The sequence below is a fragment of the Syngnathus scovelli genome, chromosome 12 (assembly GCF_024217435.2).
Source record: "Syngnathus scovelli strain Florida chromosome 12, RoL_Ssco_1.2, whole genome shotgun sequence".
In the NCBI taxonomy this organism is placed as follows: Eukaryota; Metazoa; Chordata; class Actinopteri; order Syngnathiformes; family Syngnathidae; genus Syngnathus; species Syngnathus scovelli.
Window position 1 is genome coordinate 8262050 of NC_090858.1, and position 19071 is coordinate 8281120.

At 39.4% G+C, this 19071-nt stretch overlaps 2 protein-coding genes across 5 annotated transcripts; both read left to right on the plus strand.

The window, feature by feature from the left end:
- Positions 1-850: 850 nt before the first annotated feature.
- mertka (c-mer proto-oncogene tyrosine kinase a) lies at positions 851-12119 on the plus strand. Of its 2 annotated transcripts, none has more exons than XM_049735471.2 (19): positions 851-1262; positions 1984-2299; positions 2737-2837; positions 2907-3077; positions 5811-5897; positions 5968-6083; positions 6161-6350; positions 6957-7102; positions 8391-8526; positions 8889-9039; positions 9518-9606; positions 9785-9880; positions 9963-10043; positions 10130-10222; positions 10327-10445; positions 10522-10631; positions 10699-10858; positions 11119-11255; positions 11325-12119. In XM_049735471.2, exons 1-19 carry the CDS (start codon positions 1175-1177, stop codon positions 11764-11766), a joined length of 2829 nt encoding a protein of 942 aa, XP_049591428.1. In that variant the 5' UTR covers positions 851-1174; the 3' UTR covers positions 11767-12119. The 2 variants fall into 2 exon arrangements, with proteins under 2 accessions (XP_049591428.1, XP_049591429.1); XM_049735472.2 differs by having other exon boundaries at positions 853-1262; positions 2181-2299.
- A 641-nt stretch (positions 12120-12760) lies between these two features.
- On the plus strand, positions 12761-18910 carry tmem87b (transmembrane protein 87B). 3 transcript variants are annotated; one of them, XM_049735474.1, is made up of 19 exons: positions 12761-12943; positions 13570-13630; positions 13715-13806; positions 13884-14018; positions 14101-14154; positions 14231-14405; positions 14492-14553; positions 14628-14811; positions 14893-14992; positions 15085-15178; positions 15350-15420; positions 16238-16347; positions 16431-16489; positions 16573-16676; positions 16759-16832; positions 16916-16983; positions 17304-17356; positions 17445-17475; positions 17573-18910. In XM_049735474.1, exons 1-19 carry the CDS (start codon positions 12797-12799, stop codon positions 17612-17614), a joined length of 1716 nt encoding a protein of 571 aa, XP_049591431.1. In that variant the 5' UTR covers positions 12761-12796; the 3' UTR covers positions 17615-18910. The 3 variants fall into 3 exon arrangements, with proteins under 3 accessions (XP_049591431.1, XP_049591432.1, XP_049591430.1); XM_049735475.1 differs by having other exon boundaries at positions 15350-15417; positions 16235-16347; XM_049735473.1 differs by lacking the exon at positions 15350-15420 and adding an exon at positions 15589-15660 and having other exon boundaries at positions 16239-16347.
- Positions 18911-19071: the final 161 nt, after the last annotated feature.

The following is a 19071-nucleotide window of genomic DNA, read 5'->3' on the forward strand; positions in this document are numbered from 1 at the left end:
GCTGAAAGTTACATCAGCTGAGCGCGTTTCATGGTCTAAACAACCGATTCCAGGTCAGTATTGCTCTGCCCGGGGTGTTGTCTTCCTTTATCGCCCCTTCCACTTCCTGTGAAACGTCCGCACGAATTGTTTGAAAATGTAATATTGGGTTTTGGGTGTTGTTTTGATGACACCAATATTGATTTGATTGTTGATTATTTACTTACTGATTTCAATTTATATTGTTAAATAAAATGATCAGTCACATGATACGGCAAGAGTCGATCCCTTAACTAGCACGATTTGCTTTTTGACACCACCTAGCGTATTAAGGCGGCGGCACAGCTTAAAATATATGCGCTCCTGACAATTCGCCCCTACTTTGTGACTTTTTAAAACTAATTAAAATTTGTCTCTACGACCAATGCATTGTATGCACGATTACATGGATATTTGCGAAATAACATTTTTGGCAAAGCTTGACATATGCAGCGAGGCAGAAAAGTGTGATTCATCATCTATGGAGAGTTGTAGACGTTCTTTTGTCACGGACGGATATGCATTCGTCGACAATCAGATGAAAATGGAACTTTTAACAATCATTGGGAAGGTTACTAGAAGGGCCTCTTTATTCTCAAACGCAGAAACGAAACAGACGGCTTTTATGATACTGCAGTGTCTAGTCTTGACCACATGGTGACGAAGTTGCGCAGATAACCTAAATTGTTTATTTATGGTGGGAAAAAAATATTTAGAGACAAATAATGAATATTAACTTGGTTAGTAATTTCAGGCCCGTACAGGTTTAGAGTATGGGCCTAATTATGTGTCGAAAAAAACAAAAGGGAAGAAAAACAGACGCGATTTTAATGGGGGTTTTTTCAGTCATTTTTTATTATGCACATTGTGACTAAGTAGAAATGGACTTCCATATATTTAACATGCCAGTAATTGTTTTGTTAGGTTTTTCTTCATATTTAAATTATTTTCTCCTACCCGGCCCGCCTCCTGTGACGTTGCGGTAAGTAAACTTTTTCTACCCAGGGGCCAACGTAATTTGGTAACAACAAGTCTCCACACACAGCGCGTAAACTCTCCTGGGTGATGTAGGTCAGTCGTCGTGCAATCGAGTCTGCGCTGGCATCATTGTTGTGGGTATTTTCCGCCTGCTTGGATTGAGAAGTGCAGAGGAAAAATGGCAAAGAAGCTGACTTCAGATTCCTGGTTGGGATTTATACTATCCACCGCAACCATGGCACTGACTGTGTGGAATTCCAGCAGTGGTAATGTGTTTAATTAATTTCACGCCTCTACGCAAGCAAATTTGACTCGATGCAAGAATAATTGTCCGTAATTGCAGCTCAGACGAAATTAAACGCTTTCAAAGTGCCAACCTGAACCTGTGAGCGCACTTAGAAGACCCGAAGAGAGCAAAGCTGTCTCCTTTGGGTTGATCTATCTGTGCGTCTTATCTCACTAATGTCATCAAATCTTGATTGTTACTTTGTAAAACCTAATTGGCTCACTCGTCACGTTAGAATAAACTTAAGGCCATATGTTTACCACACTGACTTGCAACTCCCAATCATTTAAAGCATATTGGCATTTATTGTGTAACGACTACTTCTTAACTTTGTTTTTTCCCCCTATTCGTACGTGATATTGATCAATACAACTAATGCCGCGCTAAACTAATGAAAATAATTATTGGGCACAATTTTGAAGCAAACTAACTGGTATTTTGGATCTTGGACTTTGTGTCAATAGTGTCTGACTTTCCAACTTTTGAACAGAATAAATACTGTAACTCAACAGCCTTGTGATAGGTAAATATTGACATGTTTTCATTGGATTGATTCCCCCACCAAATTTAGTTTTTGTGTTTATAAGGTTTAAAAAAAAAGAATAAAAGTTGTATTATACAAAATAAAGCAACATTAGTGAACCTATTACACTGTTTATAAAACCCAATTTCATTCAAACCTAATGTGACTGTGTAAACAGCCCAAGAATCCAGCAAGCATCTCTATCGGCCCATCAGGACTTCTGAGCCCCTCGTTGTGTCAGGCCATGCTTCCAAGATGTACCTCAGCCCGGATGAGCTAAAACGGCTCAATTTTAAGACCAGCACAGATTTCATCCAGTTGTCGGAAGGACATGAGGCAAAGTTCAGCTGCTCCATTGACATTCCTGATCCCCAGCTTGAACCCACCATCTTGTGGATGAAGAACGGCCAGGACCTGGCTACGAACACGCAAGTAATGATTAGTGAACTGCAGACCATCACAGACAAGGCAACAACTCTTCTTTACACTGTCAGGTACGTATGTAGCCCTGAAGTTCTCTTTAGCCTTCTTTTACTTTATGTAATGCAATAGTATAGTTACTGGCATAGTAATTCATATACTTTAAAGTCATGAAAATAGCTTATTTTAAAATGACAATGAAAGTATAGCCACAATTTGATTTCAAAATATGCTTTTGATAAGATTTTTAATCACAACTCAAAATGGGAGCGGGCTTGTAGCTAAAAAAGAAGGCTGCTTTGACTTACCATAAATGATCAGTGTTCGATTGTGTCATTGTTATTTTCCTCTTTAACTCATCATACTGATACTTTTGCAAAAGTGTAAAAAGTCCACATACAAAAGGCAAAGAGCACTTCCACATTTTGAAGGTGATGGAGTGAGGGAAGAGTTTGTCTAGCACCTGCATTTATTTCTGAATTGAACTTTGACATTTTAAAATGTGTCACAGCATTACCCAGGTGCAAAGGGCAGACGCTGGCGAGTACCGCTGCAGGCTCAACATCGGCAACATGATAGTGGAGTCTCAACCTATCACCATCAAGGTAGAAGGTAAGTCCAAAGTGGGATCGGGCACTTGTTTAGAGCTCCGCACTTATCGCAATTATTTCTTTTTTGTAGGTCTTCCAACCTTTATTCAGCAACCTGGAGACAGAAACACAACAAAGGACACTCCTTTCACTCTGTCATGTGAGGCGGTCGGACCTCCAGACCCCGTTAAGATTCGCTGGCTGCGTGATGGAATACCCGATAGTGACTATCATAGCTCACCCAGTACTTACCATGTGGAAGGTGAGCAAACCTTGTTGTTGTCAAATTTGCACATTGTAACTGTCTTGCACAAATGCAGGACTGTTAAAGTAGCTCACTGGAGAAACTCTTGAGTATTATTATCAAATCGACAAATAGAAAGAAAATGATTTCTTATAATAGAGACAAATTGAGCTGGCGTGAACTCAAGTTGCATTTGTTTGTTGGTGGTTTCTGTTCTGTTTCATCTTCACTACCTCAGCATGTCCTTGTGCTTATACAATGAGATTTTTATGCAATCATATTTGGTGTCATTGGCGCTATTCTTCTACAACATTTAATCTTTTTAAACTCTAACGTACACTATATTAGAGGGCTATTATTTGGGCCATTATTGCCTTTTTTATTTATTTTTATTTTTTAGGATGGACAAACTAAAGTCCCTTGAAAATTTTGAGGTGAACCTGTTAACTTAATAAAACCCAACTTGATTTTAATATTGGATGAAAAACATTTGTTATGACAAGGATACATTTTTGGCTCAGTGTGTCCTTCAGGCTAAAGGCTCCTCCTATGGGGCAACACATCCAGTTGCGCAATGGGTTAAATGTTCCGAGCTGTGCTTTTTGGTCCAGTGTGTGCAAGGGCCCGGGCAGGAAGGGCTGGAGTGGGGGGTTATACATGCATTCCGTTCGGGGGTTGGCTCCAGAGACAAAGACCTCATTCACAGGACAGCCCACTTCCCAAGCAAGGAGGGGCTGGAGGCTGCAAGCTACCAGAACTCAGTACTTTCACTACACACGTTGCACTTGTTTTATGCAGCAAGTGCTCCTATTTCCACATAAGGCATCTGCAAGAGTTCATATCAAGTGTTAAAGAACACTACACAATCTGTTTGACCCCCTATTTGTTATTAAATATCACAATTTCACCTCACACATCTTTCAGTATATCTTACATAAATGTAAAATATACAATTTAAAAATCAAATGGTAAATTTACTCCGCCTTTGAGAATAAGTGATGGCCCATATTGAAGCTTGCCAGTCAGTGGGTAGCTCGTGAGCGGCTATCACGAGCTTGTGCGTTTTGGTCTGCAAGTGGTTTCTATTCTGCTTCATCTTCGCTGCCTAAGCATCTCCACTGTGCTGATACAAAGAGATTTGTACCACCAAGGCTGGTGTCATTGAGGCCATTGATAATGTTAGTATTTAGACACACACAAAAGTTCTACAGGTCTCCATTTGTATCAGTGCATGCAATTATCTTTTGTATTCTTCTTCTTTACTTATCATCTTGCAAAAAAAAAGCTACAAATGTTAAAAAAAATAAAGTCCAAAACTAAACCAAAATGTCAATCCTCTGATGCTTACTGAGCTGTAGTGAGAGACACTAATGTCTCACAAGTTGTAAACCATGAAAACATTTGATCATATTTCTCATCTGGAATGGCTTAAAGTTTCTGTACACGTTTGCAATATTAATCAGTTTTACAGTCTGAGTCATGGCAACGGTGCTTCGTAAAATGATTGTATAGTTCACATGAAGTAAAATCCAGTCGGGTTCACTGAAATGTGGTGGTACACAGAAAGAAAACAAAGTCTCTCTAATTGGCTTTATAAATGGAAAGCTAACATTTCTGGCAGTTTTACAACAACCTCAAAATTATAGGTTGCTCGACCTATGCTGCAAAACTTCCTTCTACTGTACTCCCGGCCAACCCACTTGCTACTCTGAACTGGTTGTTTCCATCTCAGTCATCAATTTACCCGTGGTTACCATAAAACCAGAATACAAATGCCTCATCTTTGTGTATTTTTAGTGCCAAATATATATTTTTTGAGCTATTCCTTTTTTACACATAAACACATTAGAATAGAAACTGGTCTTCTGTAATTATATTTTGAGTGGACCATTAGTTCATGAAATGCTGGGGCAGACTTAACTTCTCAATTATTGAATTAAAACCTTTCAAAAACCTTTTGCATGTAAATAATATTTTTCAAGCATCTTAATTTTACAAAAAATATTAATCATGTATAGCACAGATTTTGGTGTGACACTCTTCTCCAAAAAACAGTCATGATTGAAGCTTCCCTTTCTGTTTTTCCACATTTAACAAGAATGACTTATTCCAGTTGCAACTTGAGTCAAACCTGCTCGCTCACTCTCCATTTTGCTCCCAACATCTGTTGGCTGTGTATTCAAAGGCTAAGGCTTGTAGTCATGGCATTTTTGCAACTTGCCCAGAAATTTGCTAAGGTATTTGCCCATTACTCCCAAAAGCTTCGCTGAATTCTTCAACTCCTCAGTTATTTGCACATCAGACTTTGAGAGTCACTGTCATTTAGAGTTAAAAGCAGAAACATGTGGTGCAGTTTGTGTTTGTGTAAAAAGCATGGCACTGTTTACACTAGTGCTCCGGGGAAGGTCAAGACACTCTTAAAAATATAAACAAAACATCCAGTACTTTCTCTCTGGTTGCTGTTTGCTTAGCTCGGCTTCCGAAATTGAGCACAAAAGGGGCATTTGTTCCAGTATTTTTCAAATGGAGCAAAGTTTGAGGCTTTTGACTGACAGAAAGCCAGGTAGTTTTTCTAACCGTTGAGTATAGTGAAGAAGAAATTCAAAAATAATGTGTCATTTTATAGTTTGATGACATTCTCACTTCTGAAGAAGAGACGAGAAAATTAGTGTTATTAGACATTCAGTGTTTCCACCAAATAATCAGCACATACTTAACACTGAGTCATCCTCTCTAATGTGTTTACTAAAGGTGTCAACAAGTACACTCAGTTCAACTGCGAAGCTTACAACAAGAAGGGGGTCAGTACATCCAGAGAAGCAAACATCAACATTAAAGGTATGCCACAAATGCTGATGATTTAATGGATTGTGTTTTTGCCAATGTTAGATTTGATTGTGTTTTTCAGTGCTTCCAAAGACTGTGTCTAACTTGACTGTGATTGCAAGGGAGTCCAATAAATTGATACTAAGCTGGGTGCCCGGACATGACGGTTTCTCTCCGTTAGCCAAGTGTCACATCAGGGTGAGTGTCACATCTGCTCCTTTATTTTTATTAACCCTCCTCAGATATATCACTGCATGTTTTCTGTGTGATCCAAGTTGAAAGAGGTGAGTCGCAGGATAGGGGAAGTGACCATAACCAGGTTCATCAATGCCACGGTGCCGCCATTCCAGTGTGAAATCACTGGACTTCAAGCCATGACGTCGTACAACATGAGTGTTTCCTGCAGCAATGAGGTTGGGGCTTCTCCACTCTCACCTTGGATTCAGAGCAACACAACTGAGGGAGGTGCGTGACTATTTTAGGAACCATCCAACAGTTTACAAGCAAATATAATTTCCATTGAGGTTGAATATCATCTGCATCTTTTGCTATTTCATTAAGTAACATGGCATCAATCATGGTACAATAGTTGTACTTTTTTTTTTTTATTGCTTTGAGTCATAGCAAAAGATACCTCAAAGTACTATTCATATGAATCAAGTTTTGAATTTGGACCACTTTTTGACTCCCACCTACACACAGCAAAAAACTGCAACAACAGAAAGCTACAAAGACTACTGCAAATATTATCAGTCTTGAGATACAATTTCAATCCATTTTAAATACCCTGCAGAAAAAGCTATTGGGATTGGAATGTTCTACCTGCTCTACATCTGACAAGTTCCTCCAGTTTTCCTCGAGACATTTCGGAAATAGGAGCGGTCTCACCAAAAGAGTTCCTACAGGGTGGAGTTTCCCTTCAAGGGACACTGTGGGCGATATTTTAGCCAGGAAAGGACCACATACCAAACTGTTATCAAAGATTAAACCGGACATTCTTTACATGATTGCCTTTTTTTCCACATAAAAAGTATTATGATGCCATGTTACTATCATCCTTCTGTTATCCAGTGCCATCAGTCTATCCTCGAAATGTCACCGTACAGCTGAATGAAACGTGGCTGGTGATCAGGTGGAAGCCCCCGCCGGATGATAAGATAAACGGTATCCTGCAAGGCTATGACATAATTGTCCGACATGGAACGCATGTGAACAAGGTGAGCAAGTGATTTTGCTTTAGTTTTAAAGAAATCAGACATGGCAAGTTGAGATACTTCCATGCAGACATTTGCTCTGTGCAGCATTATTCGATGATTACATGCGTGCATGGAAAGAGGAATTCAAAACATGCTGAATATTTCCTATGCCATTAAAGTCATATTTACATCACTTCGAGTTAAATAACTACCAATTGATTAATTGGGGATTCACTTTTCCCATTTTGATATAGGACACTTAGATCACCAACTCCTACTAGTTGTATCATGTACTATGTAATTGTGTATGCAAGAAACATATATCAATACAACCCATTTGTGGCCAAATTGTGGATTTTCAGTAAATAGCCAAGCATTACATAATTCGAAAACTTACTAACAGAGAATGACAAATATGACGAGAATGTGACTGAGCCTATGGTCAGCAAATTTATCCGTCAACAAACCTAGGAAGACGGAAAAGAAAGAATGCAAGGAATTTTATAGACTCTCCAGCGCAGTTGTTATATTAACCAATAATAGTGATTTCTTTTTTCCATTACGGGTTTATCTCTTGTGGCCCTGCAGTAGTGCTTTCTAAGACAATGGCATATTTCCTGGTCTTCCTGTCTGTGTGGAAGTTAAGGAAGCGATTGTGAAAAAATAAATTGTCAATGTTTTTCTTCATTTGTCATGTGGCTGTGAGTCACCACAAAGTCAGTGGAATATGAATACAACAGGACGTGCATAGTAGGCTTAAATCTCCTTTGTGTTGTCCATTGTTGCTGACGTCACAACAGCGCATGCTATACAAAAGCCTTCCGACATCAGCACTAACTGGAAATGCGCTCATAATTATCAATGTATTGGTGCTACAGACAAAAATGAATCATGGGTTCTGCGTCCCCTGTCAGTCAGTCTTCATATTGGAGGAACCATAGATGCTACCATGTAATGTTGTGAAATACGAGACTGTCTGTACATGGTGACCTCCATTGCAGCTGGCCATGTTTCCTTTTTTCAAGGCATTATTACTGGTAGCCTACACACACTGTTGTTTTGAGGGGAATTATGTGGGAGCGGAGGTTTATTCCTGTAAATGTGGCTGGAAGATGCTATGTCAACAAACTCAAGGTTGTGGTACGAGAGGTTACACGGCGTGCTCATGTTTCACTTGTATATTCTTGTCTTTTTGAAAACATTAAACCTTTGACCTTATACTTTCGGATTCTTATCTACTTGTAATGATTAACTTTTAAGATAATTGCTTATCAAATTATAATATTGTGGCACCATTATTTATGTTCAGATCCACAGTTACACCAACACGGCCTTTGTGGCACTGCACGATTTCAACACCACGTACAGTGTGGAGGTGGCTGCATGCACACGTGCTGGGAGCGGCATGGTCAGCCCACGAGTCTGGCTGTTTGTGCCAGAAGACAGTAAGCCACGCTCGTGATTTATTTCCTCATGCTTGAACTGCCCCAAATTTGTTTTGTGCATAAGTGAGAAGAGAAAAATGACATGATGCTCTTGTACTGTTTGCCATCCCGCAGAAGAGCATTTACTTGTTTTGACACTGGAACTGATTTAAAAAATTGACAATTTGCCATTATTTCCTTTGAAAACAATTCTAAATTTGAACAAATTGGATCTTGACTATTGAATTAACTGAATGAATTATATTTGTCCATTTTCTATTTCTAACAGTTTCCTCCCTACAATATGACTTGTTGTATGATCCATATACTGTATGGCTTTCAATTGAATTTGAATTTAAAAAATTCTAATTTCTCTGTTTTAGAATCAGGTCCATCACCGTCCACAAGCCCCGGCACAAAGATTCCAGATTCTGTCAGTGTTGTTCTGGGTGTGGTGTGTGGAGTCTGTCTTTTGATGCTTGTCCTCTGGGTGGCTATCTGTGTACACAACAGGACATCTGACTCTTGGCTTGGGTATGCTGAGATTTCTGGACTCAAAGTCGATCCAATCAAAAAGCTTTCTCTAAACTTGATAATCTTATCTTTGAAATAGCTTTGCTTCGCTTTCTCGTCTCGTAAAGTGATCAGTAGTTGACTCATCTTTTTACTGCATGAGCTTCCGGAGACTAGAAAAAAATGTGACACTTCCATAAAGTGTCTTTGCTTCCTCTTAATCACTGCCCTATGCACCTGAACTGAGTGTTTTTGTGCAGCTGCTGGTTTGCAAAGGTTCACAACAAGTCACTAGACGTCAGTGACTCAGTCTTGCCTCTCAGGATGCAGATATGATTTTGTCACCACACACAGTTAGGAAAACAGCAGCTGAATTCCAAAAACAACTCGGAGAGAGTCCATGCTTTGACTGTCTATTGTACTGAATCTCACTCACTAGAATGACCTAAGTGTGCGCAGTGTCTGATGATCTTTTCTGTCTCACCATCCCCCCCTGCAGACGGTTGTTGGGAAGTGGACAAAAGCAACAGCCGATGGTCCAGTACAAACCTCAGAGATCCTACAATCGGTCTGCTGTCGGAATAACTCGTATGTTTCCAAATATAATTCATTACAGCAGTCACAAAATGGAACACTTTTAAAATCATGGTCATATCAACATATATTGCACTTGAGTGATTGAACGATTTTCATTGATATTGATATTTGAATTTGGCACAAACAAATCTAAAATGATCCATCTTAACATACCTAACTTTGTCTGCAGTTGTAAACTTCGGTGTCAGCGATGAACTCCATGCCAAACTGCAGGATGTGATGGTCATGAGGAACTTGCTAACCATAGGAAAGGTGCTTGGAGAAGGTGAATAGGGGAATGAACAACCATGACAAACATGTATATTTACTCCAGACTGAATTTAACAGTATTTTTCTTTCCCCATCAGGTGAATTTGGCTCAGTGATGGAGGGTCATTTAAGACAACCAGATGGAATGTCAGAAAAAGTTGCTGTGAAGACAATGAAATGCAAGTCTTTTTCTTTCATTCTTTCCTTTTAAAGCAATTTTGCAATGATTTAACTGCAATACTATTTTTTCCTGTTTTTGAAACAGTGGATAGTTTTTCCCAGAGGGAAATAGAGGAGTTCCTGAATGAGGCAGCCTGCATGAAAGATTTCCACCATCCTAATGTCATCAGACTGCTTGGTTAGGACCAACACAACACATTTTCTGTGTTTTGTTAAAAAGAAAAAAAATACCACAAACACATTACCCTTTTTGAGTTTGTGTAACATTGTCACCCTCTTTAGGTGTGTGCCTGGAAATGGGAGCTGGACATTTCCCCAAGCCTATGGTCATCCTGCCCTTTATGAAATACGGAGACCTACACACCTTCCTGCTGCGATCACGCTTGGGAGAGAATCCAGTTGTAAGGAATCAGATATTGTGTATAATATAAGCACATCTCATCATATATAATCTGCCATATTAATGTTATTCCACAGTTCTTACCAACACAGACGCTCCTAAAGTTCATGGTGGACATTGCCTCTGGAATGGAGTATCTCAGCGGGCGGAACTTTCTGCATCGCGACCTGGCCGCTCGCAACTGCATGTGAGTTATTGATCTGGCTGAGCTACTTTTTAATATTTACCTATATGTTGATCGGTTTCCCCCTTAGGCTGCGAGATGACATGACGGTATGTGTTGCTGACTTTGGCTTATCCAAGAAGATCTACAGTGGAGATTATTACCGGCAAGGCAGAATTGCTAAAATGCCTGTCAAATGGATAGCGGTTGAGAGTCTGGCTGACAGAGTATTTACTGTCAAAAGCGATGTGGTAAGCGCCCCAGTTGTTGTTCTGTACAAATCTACACTTAGAGACTATAGAGCGGGGGTCACCAAACTTTTAAAACTGAGAGTGACTTGTTGGGTGAAAACACTGATTTTTGTAATTGTCAATAATGATTTATAATGAGGGAAATTGATAAATAATAATATGGAATATAATTTCTACAGCTCTCTGCAAGTGTTTTAATTTTTAATGATCACAACAACTGCTGATAAAATCCAAATCGTACCTTCCATTTCATCTGGCAGTGGGCATTCGGTGTTACCATGTGGGAGATCGCGACACGAGGGATGACACCATATCCCGGCATTCAGAACCACGAGATTTATGACTACCTCCTTGAAGGACACAGGCTGAAGCAACCAACAGACTGTTTGGATGATCTGTGAGTGTTTTCTGCTCAGTTCACTCATTTGGACTTTTTTTGTCTAAACGTTTTTGTCCTTGTGACTAGGTATGAGATCATGTATAGCTGTTGGAGGGCCGATCCTCTGGACCGACCCCTTTTTTACCAACTGCGTGAAATGCTGGAAAAAATCACAGAAAGGTTTCCAGAGTCTTTTAGCAAAGAGGATATCATCTACATCAACACCAGCTTCCAGGATGAGAGCCCTGATGGAGAGGCCACGGAAGATCCTATGCTCTGCTCCTCACCTTCCTGCAGCCACCAGGAAGCAGAAAACGCAATAATTACTGCGGATGTTCACGGGAGCATGGAGGATGACGATGACGATAGTCGTTATGTGGTGGTTATCTCCCCAGATACGTCACTGAGATCTCCAACACTGGACACTCCTCTTTTGTCGAGTGGATCGTCAAGTCGCTCAAATGGCAGCATGGTTCCAGATGGTACACGGACAGATCACAACTCCAGTGATATTTCCCACCTGCTGTAAAAGTTTGGTTGTCAAGAAGTTCTAAGATATTGTATTGTATTGTATTTTGTACCATACTGAATAGTATTAAAATTTCCCTACAGTGGTTGAGTACTAAACATTTTGCTATGCTCCACTAAAACCATCTGTAGTGTAATTTAATTTTATAAACAAATGATTTGATCCTCTTAATGGCATTGTTGCTGTCAACCCGAGTTCAACGTTGTTGATGTTTGCACATATATTTAGAATCCACTAGACTGTGAAATGGTTTACTTTTGTGTTTTGTTGCTATTGATGTGGATAATGTAATGTAAATAACCTACATAAATGCATTGTATAGTGGAAGAATAAATAATTTATAGAATACAGTATTTCAGGCCTATCATTGTAACATTTTAAAAATGTTTTTATGGTCCTCAAAGTGGTTATAAATATTTTATATAAAACCCACCCACAATTATTCACAAATGGTTTTTGACCTATACTTAAATGAATACACTACAAAGTCAAAATATTTAATGTTCAAACTGATGTTATTGTTTTTTTTTTTTTGTTGCAAATATTCTCTGATTTTGAAGGTGACACATTCCAAAACAGGGCAGGGGCAGCAAAAGGTGGAGAGCATGATTAGAAACAGTTCAGTGTAAGGTGTCAAAATTAATTGACAGCTATACTATTCATCAAGTATTTTAAACGAAAAAAAAAAACACTATGGTGTGGAAGGACTCGTTTTATGTGTTTTGTAGGATTTCCAGTGGAATAAAATCTTCTGAAAGAAGTAAGACGCAGATCTGTTTGAGACTGCTGGACTCATGCAAATCAATTGATCGTTGAAATTAATATACATTATGTTTATAAGTAATCATGGTGTCATGAAAAGTCAAGTTTCTATCTAGTCTTTATTTCTCTAGATACCTAATTGCATATTGGATGAAAAAGTAGAACACCGGATCGTCCATGTACGATGCAATTGAATGCGACCTATAGGAGCTTTCTGCTGTGGTGCGTTCATGACGCCTCGAGAACAAAAGTGTTCACGCGCTGCAACATGGCAGCCGTTCCAATGAGTACGTGGAGCTGCTTGAACAAGGAGCGTTTCTATACATGGACACTTCTTTATGTTCTCTCACTCGTTACCATAAAAACAGTTGCATCTGCTCCAGAGACGGGATCATGGAAAATAACCGCTTCGAGTGTAAGTAAAGAGTTACAAATTAACAGTTGATACGGCTAACTGTGTTAGCTGTGTGATGCTAGCTTGCTGTCATGGAAGAATCGGCGGTTAACCTTCTCCGTCTATTAACTGATACACGTCATAACAAAATAATTTAAAATATTAGGCTTTGTTTTAGTCTTTATATGTATGTCGTGGGACATATAAATAGCTGTCGTGAAAGAAAAACGCTGTTGTTTTCGTGACAGGTAGCTAGCCCCAGATTGGCTCGTCCGTGTACTACTACTATACTATACTATACTATACTATACTATACTATACTATACTATACTATACTATACTGTTTTTTTAAAGAGGTCCTAGAATAGTTGGAAAACAAAACACTTGAATTTATTTGAGTGTTTTCTTAAGACATCTGCTTGTACGTTTTAACATGAAGCAGAACAGAAGCTCGTCATTGACTGTTTTATTTAAAGATCAGTCCTTTCCATTGAAGCTAAATAATCAAGAAATGCAGAGAACGTTTCAGTTTTGACCCGCACTTTCCAGTTGCAGTATGATGGTATTATTAACCTGGAAGGATGAACAGTTGGCAATAAAGCTGATCCTGATGTATAAAAGAAAAATAATAATTTGCTTTCCAACAGACCTCACGACCACTACTGCTACGAAAGTCCATGTTCAAAGACACCAACATTGAACTGAAAGGTAAGACGTGACAAAAATAGTCTGATGATTTCACAATTAACAGACTCCCATTTTGTGTTCACCCTGATTTGTTTGTTGTTCCAGTTGTGTCATTTGGCTGCCCTGATGAGATAACATTCACCATTCAGTGGTATTTGAAATACTACCCTTGCCACAATGATTTCAATAATCTTGATGTGAGTATGACTGTATTTAAATACTTATTGATGTTGTCATTGCTTGATGACAAGATAAATTATTTTGCCCTTTGTAGGAAATGTACGAGCGAACGCCGCTGAGCCGCGGGCAGAGCTTAGATCCCAATCCCCTCATAGAAGGAGAGTACATCGAGCACAAACACAAACCGATAGTGTGTAACAGTAATCTGCGCTCCTTTCCAGTGTTAAAAGTAAGTTCTGATTGCATTATTCCGAGAGTCACATACTGTACTTAAGATTGTCTTGTGCTCTCACCTCCTCCATTTCCTTCAGAAAGCCAAGGCAGAGCCACGAACTGTCAATACGCCTGTTGAGGGAAAAAAGTTGGTCAGTAGTATTAGGAATTTTGATAGCAATTTGAGGCCGACGTTGTAATCTGTGTTTTATTTTTGCAACGCTGCAGGATGAAAGCGACATCCGATGGATTACTGAAGAGTATGATGGCGGCATGGTGACAAACAGCAGCACTGTGGTCAAAAACAAAGACAATGTCATAGCCTCCACATGGAAGGATGGACCTTACCTACTCGTGGTGAAGATTGTGCCCAGTAAACAAGATGCTAACTGGAATTTAACGAGTGAGGAGTTATTTTTTACATTATTATATTTCACAAGTCATTTTTCCTCACATAATGCTGATGTAATAAACAAAATATCATTTCAGTGAGTGTGGTGATGAAAGGCAGGCATGGGTTCATTTCCATTACAGAATACCCTCTCATGATCGTAAGTAGATAACATCTTGTAATTATGATCAATTTGCTGTTTCTCAAAACTTTTTTGCTCCAATTTGTTAACAGTTCTACATGGTCATGTGTGTGGTGTACATCCTCTTCGCCCTGTTGTGGTTCATCTGGGCTGCCTGCTACTGGAAAGATATATTGAGGATCCAGTTTTGGATCGCAGGGGTCATCTTCCTGGGGATGGTGGAGAAGGCGGTCTTCTGCGCTGAATACGAAAACACCAATATTGTCGGCTCTGCTTGTGAGTATCTGCTGACATGCTTAATTGAAAGAAACATTTCCCACCATTGTTGCTAATGGTCCCGCTGTTTGGGTTCTTCAGCTTCTGGCCTGCTGATTTTTGCCGAGCTGATTTCAGCCCTCAAGAGAACTATAGCCCGTTTGCTCGTCATCATCGTCAGCCTGGGCTATGGCATTGTCAAGTATGTCAACCTATATGCACACACAAGAACTAATTTCAAAGGGAGTGACATGTCAGTTTATTAAGAATACTTACAATATTTTGTCCTCACAGACCTCGATTAGGCACGGTGATGCATCGAGTGGTTGGTCTCGGGGTTCTCTACTTTGTCTTTGCAGCCATTGAAGGTGTACTGAGGATAACTGGGGTGAGACTTTGTCTCCTGTAATGTAAGACAATGTTTCTTTTAACACATGGCAACAATCAGTTAAGGTAACAAAATATGATCGTGCATAAACAACATAACCTAAAGAGCTCTCATGTTCAGTGTTAAAACAAGAATCCAAAAGTGTGTTTTTTGTGCTTGTATGTATTTAAGGGTCGAGACAATGGCCCTGCTCTCATTACAGCAATTGTTCTGGCTGTATTAGACTCATTCATCATCTGGTTCATATCCTTTCAGCGTTTTACTCTCAAAAGTCAACTCCTCTCTGCTAAAACTGTGGCCTAATGGGTCGGGTTACCGGATTCCCTTTGTGCACTTCTGTGAGCTTCTGTTCTTTTTACTCCTCTTCTTCGTGTCCACATGTGATTGTCCCGATGTGTCCTTCTTTCCAGGCTAAAGACTCAGACCTGGCCCTGCTGGCCAACATTCCCCTGGCTCTGCTTGACTCCTCTCTATGCTGGTGGATATCCTTCCTTTCCCTCTGTCTCCCTTGCTTTTGAAGCTCTTAGACCAAGAGTAGGATATACACAATTGTCATGCCTTGTTGCCACGAATGACATCTCTTGGTCTAAGAAGATTTGCATGCATTCTTCTGCTTCTGCATGCCATGACACTCACTCACCATAAACCTGGCTCTGGCTCACACACACCTGCATTAAGAATTCTGCCTTTACAAAAATAGCACTCAGTTTTACTGGCATTGTCATAGAGGTATTCAGTTGTTCATTTTTGTGCTTGTGCAGCTGCACTTCATACCTCGAGTTATGCAACTAAACGATAGTGTCGCAAACGCCACTTTCCAAATTATTGTGCAAATTGTGTTTTTCTCAGATTTTTATAGTCTCAGCATGATTTTTAAGGCTTTAATAATGATAAACCTCCCTATGGATTTTGGTTAATAAAAAACATTTTTTTTTTGTTCAAATGTACCAATTTCAATGTCAACGTTTCAAACGGTCCGCTTATGTTTGCATGTTCATTTGATACAAAGCATGGAGGTTCATTTGAGTGGAGTTGTGCGTTTGCCTTGACTGCCAGTTACATATTTGTCAGCCTGGCTCAAACCATCAAGACTCTGAAGCTGAGAAAAAACCCGGTTAAGTTGTCCCTCTACAGGCACTTCACAAACACACTCATATTTGCCGTCATTGGTGAGTGGAATACACAATGCTTGGCAACACGTGCATGTCTTACAGTTACCGTACATATTTTTCATTTATGGTCCATCCTTTAGCTTCCATCATTTTCATGGGTTGGACAGCAAAGAAATTCCGTCTAGTCGATTGCCAGAAGGTGAGTATGCTTGGCGTATCTGTCTTGACTCGAATTCATAAGATGTCAACTACATTTTTAACAAGGACCTCATTTGTGCTCAGGATTGGATCGAACTGTGGGTGGAAGATGCTTTCTGGAGGTTTTTATTCTCCCTCATTCTACTTGTCATAATGTTCCTATGGAGACCATCTGCTAACAACCAAAGGCAAGTTCTAATAGATTGTGGCCACCACACCCTGTTGCCTGCCGTTTTGTTCCATCCCTTCATTGATTTTCAATACACACAGGTATGCCTTCACACCTCTTATTGACGACTCAGATGATGAGGAAATTGAGGAATTTATTGCCTCTGCAAACATTGGTACGATAACTTACCTAATCTTGGTTTTATCACCCAACGCGCAGCCTTTTCTACTCTGGTAACAGCTCGTTTTCCCTCCACAGCTGGCATGAAACTGAGAACCACAAAAAATGAGACAAATGGTACAGTGAAATCACCAGAATCAAACACGGTCAGTAGTGCACATGTAATTGTTTTATCTGTTAAACTTGATGGTTTTCATTAGAAAAGGTTTTCCCAAAAATAAAATGCTCTTGTTCATCAAGCAGGCACACAGTTGAGTTGAAGAACTTTTTTTTTTTTTTTAGGAAGAATGTTGATATTCTGGTCATACATAATGTATTTTAATAAGTTGACCCGTGGGGAGAAAGCCAATTCCTGGTTTGGGTTTTGATGTTTGGGAAATACTGAGTGAAATAGAGCCAGTAGGAATCTGCAGTCACAAGCAGTTTCCTACAGGTGGCAGTGTTTACTCTATTTTTCTCCATCTAGGAAGAAGACTTGAAGTGGGTTGAGGAAAACATTCCTAGCTCTCTCTCTGATATGTAAGTCATTTAACACCAATCATTATTCAGTTTAGCAACCTGAGTTGAATTAATGAGAAGGATTCAAACTGTCCTTTTGTCTTTTCAGAGCTCTTCCGGTCTTGCTTGACTCTGATGAGGTATTGCTTTTTAAGTCTATGCACTTGTTGTGCTATACTATATAATTCCTGTGTTAAAAGTTGGACAACAGTTCACACTGCTGTTGTTACTGTGTAGGAAATCATGACGACCAAGTATGAGATGTCCAAGCTGGAATGAGAGGAAACCTTCGAAGCTCTCAAGGGATGATGATGAGGGCAAACGGCTAGTTGTGACTCTAAAGCTGTCTTTTGTGCAGAATGACACCTTATTGCTGGTGGTGGGGCTATTGTGGAGCCCTACTAATGCCTTTCTACTATCGACCCCCTCCCCCTCAACAATGGGTTCATCTTTTCCCAACAGAAACAGTTTGAACCTTTCTTTCCAAAGAGATGAGATGATTTAATATTAAGTGCTGTATTTATTAGCATTATGTATCCAAGAATTCTTTTAAGTAAAAACAGAGGGCCTCATGCATGAACGTCCTCACAGACAGACACACACCGTGTTGTGGGGGTTTCAAACGAAATGCTTATTTATAAAAGTGGAGATAGTTACGTCCCAAATGAAGAATTAATTGAACGAGAAACATGCATGTGTCATGTGGTGATGAGATTTTGCTTCTATGCAATTCCACCATCAAAACTGTGCCTATATGATGTTCTTCTATGAGGCCTGATGTGATATTCCAATCACCTCAGTTTTGATGCATCATTCAGTGTTTGCGTGAGAAGATTGAACACTGTCACATCTACAATTAAATCACAAGTTCAGTAGTTAAGTCCTAGCAGGGTCCTCATGTGCGTGTCTTTGGAGCAATATATACTGTATGTCAAAAAGGAATTGTGTCGTGTCATTCTTATTTATTTGCAATGAAAGTGTACTTATAAGTAATTTGTCGGCCAAGTTTACCCGTATTTTGTTTACACTGTCTTCTTGCTGGACCAATCTCAATGTTCTGGGCAAATGGCAATTTGTTTCTTTTCCATGACCAACTTTTCTTTCTGTGTTAATTTTCCTCTTTTTTTTCAGTTAATGTCTGAAAATGTCTGCTGTCATTGTAATTTAGAGGAGCAGCACTGTTGTCATGCTTTGTGGGATGCTTTGAGTGGTTAGCAAAAGCACAAGGTGGATCACCTCAACAGGATCGTTAGACCATTCTGTCAATGTTGACAATAGTTTCTGTTTCAGGGGTTGTTGGAAACAGTTTGTGTCTATGATGGCAAGTGATATAAATTACAAACATCTGCACCTTGAATATTTTTACAGTTGCCTGATTTGATCAAAGCCTGAGTTGTGAGGGGTTTTGCATGTCCTTTTTGTTTGTTTTCTTTATAATAAGATTGTTTTTCATGCATTTTTTTTCTTACCTTTTCCATGTTGGGAAGTGTTTAAATAATTATATACAGGAATATGTTGCTTTCCTGGACTATAATCTTCTGTTATTACTGCAATAAAAGGAAGTATTTTACAGTGGTCGTTAGGATGTGTCATCCCTTAATGTGTTTCTTTCTAAAGTGGCTTCAAAGAGAAATCAGATACAAGCGCTGCAGTATTTGACAAATGCTAATGAAACACAGAGGAAGAGTTTGAAAGAAGAACACTGAGTGAAAATTGAAACTTCACAAAAGCTGTTT